This window comes from Cydia fagiglandana, chromosome 20 (assembly GCF_963556715.1).
Source record: "Cydia fagiglandana chromosome 20, ilCydFagi1.1, whole genome shotgun sequence".
In the NCBI taxonomy this organism is placed as follows: domain Eukaryota; kingdom Metazoa; phylum Arthropoda; class Insecta; order Lepidoptera; family Tortricidae; genus Cydia; species Cydia fagiglandana.
In genome coordinates this window covers 10536055-10553873 of record NC_085951.1, presented here as the reverse complement: position 1 = coordinate 10553873, position 17819 = coordinate 10536055, and the positions used below count along the sequence as shown (strand labels likewise).

Here is a 17819-nt window from a genome sequence, read left to right as displayed (position 1 = left end):
TCGGGTTTGATCGCGCAGCCCTCGAGTAATGTAATGATGAATATATTGAATATCTAACTTAATCTATTTAACAAGATTTTCACCGTTTGATATGATATGGGTCAATTTGCATATTGTATAATATTCCTACTAATTTTTTTGACATCGTTATTTGTATTGAAAATTTCTATAACACATCGTCGGGTGACAAGCAAAAGTTACTAAGTACTATCAAAAAAATTAAGTAACAATGCACTTTATTACACTTGTAACACGATTTATTGTCCAATAATTTCAATGGTGTTAGTTAGTGACATAAAATAGTAGAAATTAAATAAAATGGAAGTAAAATATTTCCATAATAAATTGTCGCCATGTTTAAGGATTTTACGTCAAAAATATGACAGTTACGTAGGAAGTTTATTTTATTTATTTATTTAGGCGCCCTCAATAACTTTCTACAATTTCTTGTCGGATTATACACTTAACTTTGTCTTGGTTTTTAATTATGTGTTTTGGTGATAAATATCATACTGATAGTGATTTCATTTGTACACAAAGATTAACGGTAATATAAAAGCTAAGAGAGTAATGTCTCTGTTATCGTATTATTGTAAGACTATTGTGAAAATAGCATCAAATGCACAGTAATTAAAACATGCATAGCTAACAAACATCTGCTATTACCACATCATAGTAAACGCTATCGGAAGACATAAAAATTAATAACCCACTGAATTTTAAAACAAAAACGCATCGCCCTGTACCAAGTCAGCTGTTGTCAAAATTCTACGCATACCTCGCGGCGACGTCGTTATTTCAATTACCCCTCGTCAAAGACAAAAGACCTGACACGAAAGAAATAAAAAAAAAGAAACAAACGCGCATCGGAAAAAAGTAAAAAACAATCGCCTTATCTATGATTGGATCGCGGTCGTGTAAATGCGCTCAAGTGTATTATGTTTAAAGGGCCGCTTTCTTCAGTAGCGTTTTTGAAATCGAAGCTGGGCTTTGCGTTTTTTCGTTATAGCCAATCGGCATGGGTTCTCGGGTGGGCCGCGGACTTCTAATTAAGTTTTTGGACTTTAATTACGGGCGTACGTGCTCGAAATTTTGTGTTGGACTTCAAAATGTACTTGGACAACGTTCAAGGAGATAAATAATCGATTTTGCAAACTTAATAGTGGACGGTGATTTGATTTGTTCAGCTTGAAAAAGGTCCGTAACCGTCTCGGGCAAGCCTGCGTCTTATCTAAAATATATTATAAATTAGAATACAATACTGTATTCAGTATTGGAACCCTCAACAAACGATAAACTTCAACACAAACAAAAAAAAAACAGATTAAAAGTAGTAGTCTAAAACTCCCAATTTGTAACGGCGCCGTTGAAAGCGCCGATCTATCGGTATTGAGGCAAAGACTCGAGTTGATGGGTGCCCAAAGTAAATAGCCATAATAACCGTAAAAGGCACAATGCTCCCCCGCTGGCCGTCGACAGGGGTCCTACCCACGAACCTCTTTTTAATTATAATATCACCCACATTATAAACTTTTTGCTCCGACTGCTACTTTTTGGGACGTTTTTTGCAGTTTTGACATGAGCCCCATTATTCGGAATCTCGAGGTTTTGTCGATCGGAACAGTAATGACAATGCGTTACACAATACAAAAGCGGGGGTTTTGGTGTCGGCGTAATCTTTATGGGCTGTGGAACACATGGACCACATGATTGAAGTACAGGCAAAGATAAAAATCAACACTTAGATAACCTTAACTCATCTTCGATTTTATCGTTACATCAAGAGGCTTAACTAAGTGAGAATCGTTTAATGGTATACGGCAATAGCTTTAATAATGTATGAAAATGATCACGTGACTTTATGTTCGCATCTGTCATCCCGATATATTTTTAATCTTGGATTGGCGTCATAACGGTGCGTGAAAATTTTTCCTTGGCAACATTTATCTTTTTTTCCGAGGTTTTTTGGAATTTAGAGTTGACGCCGGGGTGTTTCGAAGAGATACACCGGGGAAATTAATAAGATGATGCGTTTAGTTTTAAAGTATGTATGTATAAGTAAAGGCATTTTGGATAATCTAAAGGGAACAGGGCTCTACAAACACGAATATGAATACAATTTGTAGACTTCATGTCTTAAATTGGAACTCACGGACTACGCAATCGCTGAGCTCTGTAAGTTTAGATTCTCATCTGATTTCATAGATTGTATGATATTTTTTTTACATAATTCCTGGTGTGCTTTTATCTTTGCCTTAACCAAAAATATTTTATAAGAATATAAAAATTCAACTGCTAAAAAGAATATCACCAACACCAAAACCTCAAAGAAAAGTCGGTACTCACGAATCCGTGCTTGTCACTAATGTTGTTCGTCAGCTTCAGCTTGTGGAAGGAGACCACCTTCTGCATCCATTGCTCGCCCGTCGACGGCGAGTCCGGGTGGATGTACATCCTCTTCGGCATCTCGGGGTCCGCCTTGCCGGCGACCATCCATCGGCTCCGGGAACAGAGAGGAAAGATACAGAACCCCCTTAGTTAGTAAGGGAGAGGACCCTTAACCTTAAATTAATAAAACAGAAGTCTGATTGTAGAAATTCAATACCAAAGCAAAGAAAGAGACAAATGACATTAAAGTACGTGTGTAGGACGTTTATATGAAATTTTAAACTAGAACAGCTTTTAATACTTAATGTAAAACGGACTGATTTCTAAACACGATTAAACAAGTTGTTTTAATTAAATACTTTATGAGGGAACTATTTATGAGCATGCTCAAGACAGGTGGTCGGTTATAATTATAGTTTACATTTCAACTAAATTAAAAGCTAACGCTAATTCTATGCATGTATTGAAGCATGAAAATCGATACTAGCGAAAAAACAGCCAACACCGCATGCATGGACAAGTTTTTATTTTATTAATGAAAAAAACTGCATAATTGACACGCAATGTGCTCTAAGAACCCCCATAATGCGGTTATTAAATGGCAATAAAAAAGCAACTAACTAAGTATAATGGTATAACAATAAACAATGCATGAAACCTAATGTGAGTGAAAAGAGATCTGCGGAACAAAAAAATGTACAAAACCAAAGCAAGTTGCGGTGTGAAGCAGCAAATAACTGAATGGAGAGTAATTCTTAAGAAGATAAGGGTCAGAATTGGGGTGCGTAGAGCTTCAAGCGCGAACTTCCTTTGGCTTAATGGGCTACCTTGTTTAAGAATCAATGAGCGATTTTTGGAAGGTTCTCCCTCGGAGCCGCGGGCTAAGGAAAGGGACATAATGTTTAGCAAAGCGCAGATCCCCTATCGGTTCACATCAGTACATAAATACGCATGCTTCTTGCCTTTTGTTTTCAATATTACGAATTACATTAAAATAAGATCAGCTACCGACCGTTAAGCGGCTCCCGACACAATCGCTACCAGTAAACTCTTATTTTAATTTAATTCCTTCAGTTTATTTATACCTGTTGTGGAATTTGTATCTGCAATCGTCGGCAGCTACGATGTCCATTAGCAAAATGTACTTTGCTTTTTTATCAAGACCAGAAACGCGAACTTTGTAGGCAGGAAACATACGTCTGCAAGCAATACGAGAGAAAAACATGGATTGGGACTCGTTCTTTGCGACAACGATTTGACATCACGTCGATTGTGTGACATGCCGCCGGACTAGTTTCACTTTTTACGTCTTTTTAGTGGCGAGAAACGACTGCCTTAGCTTATGGTCTCCGTCCTAATTACGCTGCATTATAACCAAGTATCCTATAAGGTTTGCACTCTAGTTAAGCTAAGGTTTAAAGGTGAAGAACAAAGCGCAATTCGTCCTATATTTGGAGTTTTCACGAATCAATGCGAGCTCTAATCAGCGGCGCGGCGCAATGAGGTGTCACCGAGTATTCGCTACAGATAAAAAGGCCGTGTTTCCGCCACAGACGACCAAAAATGGCGAGGTACGCGCCCATTGTGCGAGTTTATGCCGTCGCGCAACATCGTGACCACCAGACGTGAGTAAATGCGGTGTTAAACGAAAACCCAGTAACTCAAAACACACCTTCCAAACACCGTCTAGCAAAAAACTTGTCCCCTGACATATCGAAAGGAGTTCGGAAACGAACGGCCCGATGGTAATGGCGAGTTAATCGATGAGCCTCACAGATTTCGAGTAATTTATGACCGTATTAGCAGAGTTAGGCAGCTGGAGGCTTTTGTCGGCTTCGATATTGGTTTACGGCTGAATCACAGTCGCATATTCGGCCGGAATGCCCGGGTCGTATTAATTAACGGATATTAAATCTGAGTTTATCGGCCAAATCTCGACTTGCCAAACCCGCGTGTCGGTCGTTTTGATATTGGCCGTCGATCGGACTGACGTAAAGCGGACGAGTCGTTCTTATCGCGTCTTGTCATCGGGAATTAAACAATGTACACGATCATTTACGATAATTATCGATCTCCGGCGCTTCGGTACACGTCCGCAGTTGCATCCTCACGTACCTGACCCGGAAGGTTGATCTCTATTTTTTTCCTAACGAGATCTCCCGTCCTGATTGTCGCCGCATTTAGTTCCAATTTCGATTTAATTTAGTAGAACACAACGAGTCGCGTCGGTATTTCTCACCTCTGGTGTCGGCCGGTTCGCTTTTTACTCCACCGCCGCGGTGTTTGAGACAAAGATATTTTAATGATATTACCCATCTGATGCGAGTTGAATCCTTAATCGTCGGGCGATTTGGATCGTACACTTGTCCGACATGTCGTTGCCCTTAAAATTAAGCGTGCTTCGTATCAAATAGTTTGTCCGCAATTAAAGAACGGTGATTAAGTGTAGCGTGGGGACCAGAAGCTAAGCTAACAAAGTGTTTGTAAGTCTTTAATCGACGTGAATGTCAAATAGCTCCGAGAATCTGGCGTAGCAACGCCAGGTTCTCAGTGGCGTTGTTTGGTGGGCGGGGTGAAGTCGTGATGGTACAGGCAATGGATGACCAGGCAAGCTACCTGTTGTGGAACTTATATCTGTAGTCGTCAGCGGCGACGATGTCCAACAGGAGGATGTATTTGGCCTTCGCGTCCAATCCGGATACGCGGAACTTCATTTGAGGGAACATTTGTCTGTAAATCGGAAATGGTCCCTGTAGAATAGACGCTTTGAGCCAATGTGTTGTGGTTAAATATTGGGAAGAAAGAAGTTCCTACGTGAACATTGATCCAAAATTTACTTCTGCGGTAAATACACACTTATTCTTATTATACAATACACACTTACTTAATTTACAATATAAAAAAAAACCCTTGTTGCTCGTTGATTCATTTTTGAGTGATGTGTGATTATTGCAAATGAAGGAAGAAGCCATTATTGTACTCGTAGGTTATCGGACTTACAATTTAACTTTGGTCTGTTTTTTTACCAGTATCGCGCCACATTTGCATTTTATATTTCAAAACGAAAATACATGCAGTTGAAAGCGTTTGATACGCTAGTCAAGTGACTATAACCTTTAAACGACACAGAAACTTGAAAAACATGCCCAAGAAGCATCAGCTATGTAAACTGTCTCGTGTAAATGCAAAATCAACTGCTTTCTGCGCCAGAAGCGTGCAAGAGTGCAATCTGTCATGTCATCAGGCGTTGCACAAGGCACGAGGTTATGCCACTTACTCTTGCTTACATTATATTAATTGCTACATATTTAGTTAGTTAAGCATCATTTGAAGAACCATTTGTTTGTTTACTTAGACTGAGTTGTGTATGATTTATCCAATCGTTTTTAGCGACAACTAAGGATTACATTTGATTTTATCATTAGTTCACCGTTGAAATCATAGTATGCATAGTATACCTACTGGTAGCAGTAGTACTGCTACTGAATAACTATACCTATATCTGTTAGAGTGACGAAGGATTCCTTTGACATTGATAATCTATAAGCATTTGCGTGTGTGTCACGTATGCAAGATATAACTCCAACACTAGGTACCAACATGTTCCTTGATCGTCGTTATTTTCGTAAACTACTATAATTCCGTTTTAAGACCAGAAACGATAATCTAGGATCCCGAGCATTTAAAATCCCTGGCTATCAGAATCGTAGCAAAAACACCAAGTTTAGACCCTGTCTATTTATCACGTCATCTAGCTTAAGTCAACAAACAGTTTTGTATGCCTTGCCCGTACTTCGAGACACGACATCCATCAGCGACCGTCCGTCGTCACGTAGGCGCCATAAATAAGATGCCTAATGAGCCTTAAGGCTCAAGACCTTGTGTAAAAATGGCACTTAAAAAGTTGAATATGCGTTTATTTATTTAATTAAACTTTATTGTACAATATACAGAAATATATTAAAAATAGCGAACTATTATGAACATTCATTTTGTTCTCGGCAACCATAATCATTCAATTTTTTGAGACAAGATAGTTTTTTTTAATAAAAATTTTACTTTCAGTTTATTTGCAAGAACGCTGTGAAGGCAACGGATTTAACTGCCAACATATTATTTTTTTTACAAAAATAGGTATTATTTTTCTATCATTTACTGATAGAATCATTGTTTGCCTATCTAATAGCACCTGATTTGTTAAGTATAAATTAAAAGATTTAATAAAAACTTAGATATGGAAGCAAATGAATCTTACACGACAAGAATTCTGACTTATTAAGATTTAGATTAGTGTGCATAACATTGGTAAAGTATTTAAGTAACCATATAACCCCTGGTAAGTAAAATCTAGTTGCCTTAAAGCTTTCTGTTGACAGGTCATTGGCATCCCATCTCGAATTCAAAGCGTCAATGATTTTTACGCGTTTTATGCTTTTATAATGCCATTAGTGTAGCTTTTATAGATGCCTATAAAAGCCGATTTATTTGTATAACATTAGCACAATCCGAATTTGTTTTTATTAGCTTGAAATTCTGGTTACCACCGTGATGATTTAAATTAGGTTTTTTTATTGTATTTAAATCAAACGCGTGAGAATATCTTGATACCTAGTAATAAATAGTGACTTATTATTTTATCTCTTTACGACATTGTTTACAGAAGACCTTTTTTGTCACTCTATTTCATGCTTTCTGCAATAGATCTTAGATACGAACTCTATAAGACGGAAAACATATTTTGTATGCTTTGCGGACATAATGTCTAACTGACAAGTATGTATTTCCATTATTAAACTCATTTTCCATAGCAAGTTACCCGTTTCAATTATTATTCTCTTATTTATTTGCTATAAAACTGCGCCAACACAAGCCCGATTGCGTCCTTGGTTACAATAAAACACTGCTAAATAAAGAGTCCATGTATAGCCAAATCTTAACAAACGTACGTCCGTTCGTAGTTAACGTATCAAGCCACAACCGCAAGGTGTCACTGTAACATTAATAAGATGATAAATTAATACATCGACATGACATATGCCAACTTAAGTTGATACCTGACATGTGAACGGGTTGCATGTGAATGTCAGGCGTGTAGGGGCTTTTTGACATTGGACGACACGTGTTATATTTAAATTTCTACTTGCTGTAATACTTTATTTATTTGTACTGTTTACAATATACGACAAATAGTATTTTACATCGTTTGACTAGTCTATCTTTTGATTATTACGTCAGTGTACCTACATAGAATATAAATAGACAGCAATATGCAGTCGAGCCTTTCTGTGAGCGACGATATAGCAGATACAGGTCTTTAAGCATATCTTTTAATTTAAGCTCTGTACGGATACGATGGTCGTTTTCTTCTATGTGACAGCGTGATAAAACGGTGTCCGTCACTTTCTATCCCGCAATGTTAAAAAGTGTCAGCTATTTTATCGCGTGGATAAAACCATCCATAATATTATGCCGGCTGGTTTCCTAGGATAGCGGTACCGTCATATAGCGGCTGTCTCCATACAAAATATTACACCATCCATAGTTAGCAGTATAATTTTGTATGGAGACGGCCGCTAAATGACGGCACCGCTATCCTAGGAAAACAGAGCTTTAGTAAGCCGGTGGGAATCACAAACAAAACATCCTCCAGACTGAGCATAGTCGCGCTACCCCCTCTGCCACGCATACGGTAATTTTACTCCATGTTCGAGTCGAAAGTGTCTTTGTGTGACGTCCGTGTCTTTGAACGGACCAATCACGGCACGGGACTTCGCTCACCTCGTCCCGCGCACCCGTGCATTTTTGGCATCATCGGTTGCATGAACTAATTGCTCTAAACTCGGCATAGAGGATTCCTAGTCTATGGTGGGAATAGAGCTGTACAGTCGCCTCACATTATCGTTTCTGAGACTGCGTTGTAGGCAAATCACTCGACCTGTTTACAACTTTACACACGCACCGGTACATACATCACGCAGAGTTAGTAAACCGTGCGAAAACACATTACCTTGTGCTCTACTCCTTAGGGCCACTTGCACCATCTCACTAACCCGGGGTTAACCCGTTTAACCATTAACTGACGGCGCGATTCGGGAAATGAATAGGAGAGTCACTAGATATGAAATAGTAAAGATATGTGACGTTCCACGGCAAAATGTACCATTTCCCCGGCTGAATATTGGAGCGGCGTTAATAATAGCGTAAGCGCCAGCCGCCATATGGTACCTTTTTAGTTTAGTTTAGTTTAGTGTCAAATTGCGCTGGTAACCTGGTAACTCCTGGGTTAACTGGTTAACCCCGGGATAGTGGGAAGGTGCAAGTGGCCCTTTTCACATTGTCTAGCATAAGTTGTTGTGGTCTGCAAGTTGTTGTGTCTAGCATAAGATGCGTTCTCGCGCGAGTCCATACATGAAGTCGCGCTTGATGTATGGGGTCCCGCGCTAGAACGAACGTCTATTATTGGATGTCGGGAACGATTACAAAGAAGCAAAAAGTTCCTTTTTATGATTTTTTTTATACATTTAATTATTGTTTGTGGCTTGTTCAAAAGAAAGCGTTAATACAAAAATATGAAGGACTTGTTGCCATAGGGCCTTTTCTAGCAGCTGTTTTTCTCCAAAGGTCATCCGACATCCGATATCGGATTGGATAATGTAAAAACGCTCTTATAGGTGATTTTTTGTATTTAATTTAATCACAAAATTGCTTAACAATGCATACACGAGCTTTTTGATGCCCTGAATGCCGCGCAATGTTCTTCTCCGTATGTATCATAAAATTCATAAATTGTACAGAATACGAGTAGAAGGCATCAATCAGAAGACAGAGCTTGCTTCACAAATCGTTTAAGCTGAAGGCGCCTTTGTCAGGACTTTAACGACTTGATAACTCAGCTAAGAAGAAGGTTTCATATAAAACTGTTATAAGTGATAAAGACTATTTTGAATTGAAGAGAAGGACCTATCGTAGGTATCTGTTTGGAAATGTTTAAGTTGGCCGATTTGTATTAGAAATTTCCATTCTAATAGCGACTTTGCTTTCTAGGCTAGAAGATACAAATTGCTTTAAGAATGATCATAAGATGTTGGTCAAGAAATAAGTACCTAGGCAATGATTCTATGATGTACAGTCGCCATCAGATATATCGGAGCGGCCGAAGTGCTCACAAATATCTGAACACGCCTCTATTGTCAAGTCGTTAGAGTGCGTGTTCAGATACTATTGAGCACCTCTACCGCTCCCATATATCTGCCTGACAACAAAGAGTGGTCTGATTAAGTATCGTCTTTAAATGCGACTGTTTTGCCTGGGTATGATTTTTGCTGGTAATTAACTTTAATTACTGAATGAACAGTCACTTTGACAGGTTATCAGTTCTGTTAGATTTATTGACTAAAGTTGACATCTCGTTTTAAGGGGCCCACTGATTAACAGTCCGCCGGCCGGTGTCGGCCTGTCAGTTGTTCGGAACTGTCAAAATTTTGTTCTAACTGACAGGTCGATACCGTCCGGCGGACTGTTAATCAGTGGTCATCTTTAGAATTATTCGGTTCTGTTTACAAGTAGGTAATATTTGAGGTCCTAAATAGGCTTCAGCAGGCGAATTATGGATGGCAATTGTATGTACCTATGTTAGCCTGTAAGGCAGGTTACCTATGTATCTATGGACCTTTGTCGCCTGAATCGATAAATAATTTTGAATAGTTTTTTAACCCTAAATAGATTTACGGTATGAGCGTTTTTCTTCACGTGATAAAATAAGTGTCACATTTTAACACCGCGTGATTGAAAGAGAAAGACTCAGTTTTTATCACGCTCTCACGTAGACATACACAACCATAATATCCGTGCAGGATTAATGATCGGGAAAAAGTGAACATTTTTTATCGCAACTAAGTACAGCCGCTATCAGATATATTGGAGCGGCCGAGGTGCTCAAAATAATCTGAACACGCACTCTAGTGCCTTGACAATAGAGGCGTGTTAAGATATTTGTGAGCACCTTGCCCGCCCCGATATATCTGATGGCGACTTTACAATAAAAGACAGATCAGAGATTCATTGTCTTTTCTTTTATGGTATACTTTTATAAAGTACCATAAAACCTAGATAAGTTCATTTTATGCAAAAAGAAGAAACATTTTAGCCTGAGTCAGTGCTTAATTTATTTGTTCGGTTTGCGGAATCTTCTGAAGAATTATTACTGTTTAATGGGATCTATATATCTAGTTGAAGAAGGAAGTTTAATACTTTTATATCTTTAGTAAGTTGGTTAGAAGGACAGTCAGCATAAGTAGGTGGCGGATCAAGAATATGTAAAGTATCTACAATTCTCTAAGGCCCACTTGCACCATTCCACTAATCCGGGGTTAACCGGTTAAACCTGGAGTTACCAAGGTCACCAGTACAATTTGACACTAGGTTAACGGTTTAACCGCTTAGTGGAATGGTGCAAGTGAGTCTAATAGCGTAACAAAAATAGATGTCTCTATATGTAGAACAATTAGACTGCAACAGACACTTTTGACAGAAAACTGTAGAGATTTATCTTATTTGGAAGAGTACCTATTCCAGGGTTTAAGATACTTTTGACGCGTTGTTTCTGCAAATATTGCTGCCGACTGTACCTATACAAATTGTGAAAGGGCCATTGGGTCTTGGGTCTTAATTATCACAAATAACTAAAAAAACCGGGCAAGTGCGAGTCAGACTCGCGCACGAAGGGTTCCGTACCATAATGCAAAAAAGGCAAAAAAAAATAACGGTCACCTATCCAAGTACTGACCCCGCCCGACGTTGCTTAACTTCGGTCAAAAATCACGTTTGTTGTATGGGAGCCCCACTTAAATCTTTATTTTATTCTGTTTTTAGTACCTATTTGTTGTTATAGCGGCAACAGAAATACATCATCTGTGAAAATTTCAACTGTCTAGCTATCATGGTTCGTGAGATACAACCTGGTGACAGACGGACGGACGGACGGACGGACGGACAGCAGAGTCTTAGTAATAGGGTTCCGTTTTACCCTTTGGGTACGGAACCCTAAAAACCATTTAAAGCATCCCTTTTTCACAACTAGACAGTTAACGATCTTAAAACTATCCTAAGTGTAGTGTCACCAATTGGGTCTTAATTAGGGGGGTCAAGGAGGAAATTCGCTAAGCGACGGGGGTGATTAAAGGGGGGAGGGGCGCATCTGCTCGCGGTGACGCATTCTTGCGGCTTCGGCGGGTAGCGCCCGGTTGTACAGTTCTTATATAAACGACGGTTAGATTGTAGGAAAAAATCATTGTCTTAAGCCTTATGGCGGAGAGCATAATCATGGCATCATTATGGCATTTCCTATCATTATGATTTTGAAATTTATTGCAAAGTGATAAGGGTTCATTTAAAGGGCCTAGTTGCAGACATCCTTATGTCTGTTAAAGGGTTAAACAGATAGGTGTACCTACTCGTAGAACCTGAGGAAATATAGAATAGTTTACAGTAGTACAAATGTTGTTTATTTTTATGTTTGCTATTTACATTAATTTGTTTGCAACATACCTAATACAACAGAACTGGAATCTGATTTCCTTCTTATGTAATTTTGCCTAAATAAACTCTATTAGATACAATGTAGGATGAATTAGTGAAAAATGCCTCAAATGATTTATTAAATTGTTGCCCCAACGGAACACGATGAAGCATATACCAAACCTATTAAACTAGACAACTCATTGTTCAAACAAGTTGTAAAATCATACCTAGCCTTTAAGTTCATGGTAGATTTGTCATAATTTATTTATACTAAATGAACATATAGCAATATAGTAACAATGTCTCGTTTTTAGTAGAATTTTGTTAGGACTTTCTTTAGCCAGAAGCTATTTCATAGTCAGAATTAATGAGACTTCCTAGTCAGAATCAGAAGTCATTAATTAACGCTGATTTCAACCGCCAGTTAACTCCACGCCACCGGGCGTCAGTCATCGACACGGCTCGCCTTTCACACGAATGACTATACCTAGCGTACCTAGCACAGTCTACGTCAAAGATATGTTCACACTTTTCGCCTTATTACAAAAGAGTAAGGTGCAAAAGTGTAAACATATTTTTGACGTCGAGTGTATACGCGTATTGAACTCACCAATCTAGATTTTTACACGTTAGAATCCTTACTATTACCTTTAGGTATTAGATTTAAACGATTAGCAGGTTTTACTCGACTTATTATCTATTGCCTCATGTTTAAGTAGGTACTTACTAGATTACGATATATTAAAGTGAAATATAATGTCATATATATAGAGGCGTGTTCAGATATTTGTGAGCACCTTGGCTGCTTCGATATATCTGAAGGCGACTGTACATTGTAGATCTCTGTCAAAAGTAGAATATACAGTTACAAATAGATCATGATTGTATATCGCAACTATTTACTCTATTTAGCACGTTTGCTATAATAAGAAAATTAACGTGACGATACAATTACGCTTCATACGTTTTCAAACAACCGCTAAACGTCTTTCTGCCGTATTCGAACTTCAAGATATTCACAAGAGACGACACGTACTAGATCCATTCTAGATACGTTATAGTTTAGATATCAACTTGTTCTCTTTTGCAGCGCAATTCGGTCAACCAATGTCACTTTTACGTTAGATAGAGTAAGATATCTATTAGATGTGAATTGGATCTCTAAGTCATATCCTGTGGAAATCGTTCAAGAGTATCGCGCAAATGTCAAATTTGACAGGTTAGATCTTAAACATATCGTTATCGTATCTTGGTGATGTCTAAAATATATCTAATAGATGTCTATTTCAAAATCCGAATCGGGCCCTTTGTAATTATATGACTACATAGATGCCACTTCTATACCTATATAATACTACTTTATTAAGAAACACACGGTTTCAAACCTTCATACCTCTATGTAACATTGCATTTTTACTTGAACTTTTTACTCGAGCATCACGTTGAAAATTACACCGTAAAACAAAGCACTAAAGTATATTTTTGAACAGTGAATTACTAATCGCCGTTTTCCGCGGCAGTTTAACTGAAAATAGACTTTAGCACTTAATAGACAAGGTTTATTTTAGATTGAGAAGTGCAAAACAATTGTGGACACTAAAAATGACCGGCCATTTTGCTAATAACACTTTAATTGAAGTGTAAGAGCAAAGGCCATAGTGTTCACACCGGCTTGCAAAACTGAATTGATGTTTGTTTGTATGAATTAACGGGTATTAAGTGATTGTCACATCTAGTGTATGTAAGTAACACGTTAGATTGCAGAACGGTAATTCGTAGTTTCAGTAAAGATATGGATATAAGTGATTATGGATTACAGTGCATATGTATGTATGCACATACAATACCAGTAGGTAGGTACGTTTAATACGTTGAGTCAGGCTAAGCCAGGCGTGGCTCACTCCGCGATTTCGTCGCTTTGCAACAGGTAGCTATATAATTAAAATACATCCGTTCCACACCAATTTTGGTGGCTAGCCATAAGCCGCACGTGGAGCTGTCGCCACCTAGCGGCCATATCTATCCTGATCGTAACAGACGCATTTTGTTAGAGAATGAGTCTTCTGTACAATTATTTATTCTGTGACCAAGCTAAGTTTGCACAGAAACAGACTTTACAAAGATAACGCGTGGAAGCATTTGCATACACGTCAAATTTCTATGATATAAAACGTTTATTGTGCCACTTTCACACTTTGCCACAACAAAATACGGTGCAGATCAGTTATAGTTTGGTCTTATTCATAAAACAGCAACCTCTCAAGGGACCCACAGATTACCAGTTCGCTGGACGATATCAGCCTGTCAGTTGTTCGGAGCTGTCACATTTTGCTTCTAACTGACAGGCCGATATCGTTCGGCGGACTGGTAATCAGTGGGCACCTTTACAAATCGCTGTAATTTTTTGTAATTTCTAACAAACAGAAATGTAAAAATTACGGATACCTAACAGGGATTTATAAACGATTATCATTTATCAACGGTTTGTTAGATTTGAAAAACATTTAAACATTATGAATAACGAATAAACATTTCAGTATCAACAATTAAAAATGTTTATTACTACTGATTCGCAATTTACTTGGCATTTTTTACTAATTCCATGTTTAATACTTTTTAAACTACGAAAGTCTGAATAGAAATTTAATTATGATTGTGAAATTAATTTCACCGAAATTAAAACACACATTAATCAACGTGCGTTATCTATACGACACACTAAGTTAACAGAACAGGTGTATTAGTTAAAATTGTAACATTAACCTACCAAATTAAAATTCTTTCCGAACCAACATGGCGTCATATATTTATTTTTTTAGTTCCATTTCAACGACTGGCATTTTTATATGGCGCCTGTAGCTGCATGAAGCTTTACATCTCATAACTAAAACGACCTAACTACCATAACATTTTCTCCACCGTCTGTCCGTCTCTACCTCTTCCGACGAATGAAGGTCCCTATGGACCCTATGACAGTTGAAGTCTTACACGCGTATTCGGGAAACGAGATAATCACAAGATCTAGAGACGATATAGAGATCAACTAGATTTACATTAGATATCGACTAGATGTGACTTGGATATCTGTCATATCTTGTCGAAATCGTTCAAGACGACCTCCAGAATCGCGGAAACGTCAAATTTGACATATCTAACTTACAAATGACTATATCTTCTTGATATCGTATCTTATTCATCTCTAGATGATCTCTAGTGTTAAAGTTAGAATAGGGCCGTTATTCAGTGTTGAGCTTAGTGAAGAAAATAATTGAAGAAATATGTTTTTACCGTATTTAGATTACTTAAAAATTCAATCTTTAAATAAATTTATGTGCTAATCTTCCTAAAAATGTATACAAACAGTTTACGTGAGAGCTACTCGTATTCCGTATAAAACCGGGCAAGTGCGAGTCGGACTCGCGCACGAAGGGTTCCGTACCATAATGCAAAAAAAAAACAAAAAAAAAGCAAAAAGAAAACGGTCACCCATCCAAGTACTGACCACTCCCGACGTTGCTTAACTTTGGTCAAAAATCACGTTTGTTGTATGGGAGCCCCATTTAAATCTTTATTTTATTCTGTTTTTAGTATTTGTTGTTATAGCGGCAACAGAAATACATCATCTGTGAAAATTTCAACTGTCTAGCTATCACGGTTCGTGAGATACAGCCTGGTGACAGACGGACGGACGGACGGACGGACGGACAGCGAAGTCTTAGTAATAGGGTCCCGTTTTACCCTTTGGGTACGGAACCCTAAAAACGAACTGTCTGCCCGATTCGAACTTTAAGACACGTCAATGAATAGATCTAGAGACGATATGGATTAGATGTGTCGGTGTCAAAAGTGGCGTTTTTGTTTGAGAAAATGTCACATTCTAATCGGGCCGTGTTATAAGGATCACCATTAAGGTGACAGTCGGTTTCCAACGACAGCTGCACTACTGTTCATTTTACTATGGAAATTGACAATGACAGCGACGCGTTCAGTATCGGTAGTGCAGCTGCGGTTAGAAATGGAATGTTACCATTAGCCGCGAATGGAGTCTCTTAAGTCGTTTTTGAATTAAGCGTGCCTCTTAATTTAAAGAATGATATAACTTTATTATTTTAATGTGTAACCTAAGTCTTTTCTCTTCTGCGTTACGTGTCCAGTGATATAGGCGCGTGGGCATGTCAGATGGAGAACGGTTGATTTCGAACGCGTTAGAATTTGAAATAGGAATTGTAAGCTTATAGCCAGGATTTGAGAATAAACTTGGAAATGTTGTGTAGTTGTGCTTGATCACAATGCAATATGCACTGTTTAGTAAATACCTAATCTAAGTATTTCCCGTATTCAAAGTAAGTCAAAACATATACCCATATCTCTTTGCTGGTAAATGAATCAATGACTCTTTAAAAATCAAAATAATTTTCTAATAGATTCGACTATGTACGAGTACCTATTTATAACTGAATAGCCTTTTTATGATAATTATAAGAAATTATGCTGCTCACTCTATTGATTAATCTTAATGAATGATTGTTTGTTTCTTAATAAATAAATAAAAAATATTTTTATTTTTATAGGAAAAAAAAGGATATCTAAGAGCTAACTATGCTAGTTAGAATGTAGGTAATAGCCATTCATAGTATTTTAACCAGAACTGATGTCGCTTCCAGTCCTCTACATCCAAGTAACTTCATGCGTCCTACGCTCTACCGTATTTTAGAGCCACGTAGAGTAATGTAGAGCGATCGACTATAAAGATAACCACGAATTCCGCTACCGGACACCATCTAACTAATTAATAAAAGTAATAACGGAATTAAAAAACGACACGTGCTCAGAGAGAATAAAATGAGATATTATATTTTTATAGTAATTAATAATGTTGTTATTTTCGTATTATCGGTCAAAATTATACTTTTACAGTACCTACATATGGTCCTATTTTCCCGCACTAGTGCGGGAAATAGCACTTTTCGTGCGTATGTCAATAATGTTGTTAGTTTCGTATTATCGGTAAAAATTATACTTTTTTAATACAGTTGCTCAAAAAGTGCTACTTTACGTAGCTGTTTAGCGTGCGGAAAGTTGGTTATCTCGAACTAGTGCTTTTTACTTTTCCAATTTTTTTAAATTTATACTACTTATTGATGAGTGTGAATATTAGTTTCCTTTAAACGTCGTAATCAGCATAAAAACCTACCGTTAATGTAAGAATACGAAAAATATTACATATTTCATATTTAATTACTTACCTCTTCATCATTATAACACGTTTATTTTTTAATATTCAATATTGAAAATTCCGTTCTTAATAAGTTGACTGAATGGAACGGAATAGCTGTCAAACGCCCATAGATATAATATACTTAAAGACGACGTCTAACCGAGCTGTCACTGTTACCACTTTTGTTTAGTGTACGATTAACAATGTTTTTCTTATTTTTTCGCAACTGTATTAAAAAACGTCGTTCGATACACGTGCGGAAATGTCATTCTTCACTCGTCCCGAGTCTTGCCACTCGCCTGCGGCTCGTGGCAAGATATCTCGGTACTCGTGAAGTAATGACATACCTTCCGCACTAGCATCGAAATGTACTATTACAGTACATATGGTCCTATTTTCCCGCACTATGCGGGAAATAGCACTTTTCGTGCGTATGTCAAAAGTTTAAAGGGCCATTATGTATTGTAAAACGTTGTACGATACACGTGCGAATAGGTAATTCGCAACACGTGTCGATTTAAAACACTCCTTTCGGTCGTGTTTTAATTTATCGCCACTAATAGTTTCGAATTTCCTCTTTTCCGCACTTGTATCGTAAATAACTATTCTCAAACACGCGTAAAAATATCATTCCATATTAAATTGCGGGTGCATTATATATATTAGCGACACGCGCCGGCAATGGTTATTCGTA

General features: G+C 37.8%; 1 protein-coding gene across 8 annotated transcripts in view; it reads right to left on the bottom strand.

Annotated features, from left to right (window-relative positions):
- LOC134674793 (T-box transcription factor TBX3) overlaps positions 1 to 17819 on the bottom strand; it is a 137724-nt gene that overhangs the window by 86431 nt on the left and 33474 nt on the right. For 5 of the 8 annotated variants that reach the window (XM_063532929.1, XM_063532930.1, XM_063532928.1 and 2 more), the window contains exons 2-3: positions 5005 to 5118; positions 2347 to 2500 (exon numbers count right to left, since the gene is read on the bottom strand). In XM_063532929.1, the coding sequence (XP_063388999.1) occupies positions 2347 to 2500; positions 5005 to 5118 (268 nt within the window). Of the gene's footprint in view, positions 1 to 2346; positions 2501 to 3473; positions 3588 to 5004; positions 5119 to 17819 lie in introns of all 8 variants that reach the window. The other 3 variants (XM_063532932.1, XM_063532931.1, XM_063532924.1) reach the window with 1 other exon arrangement.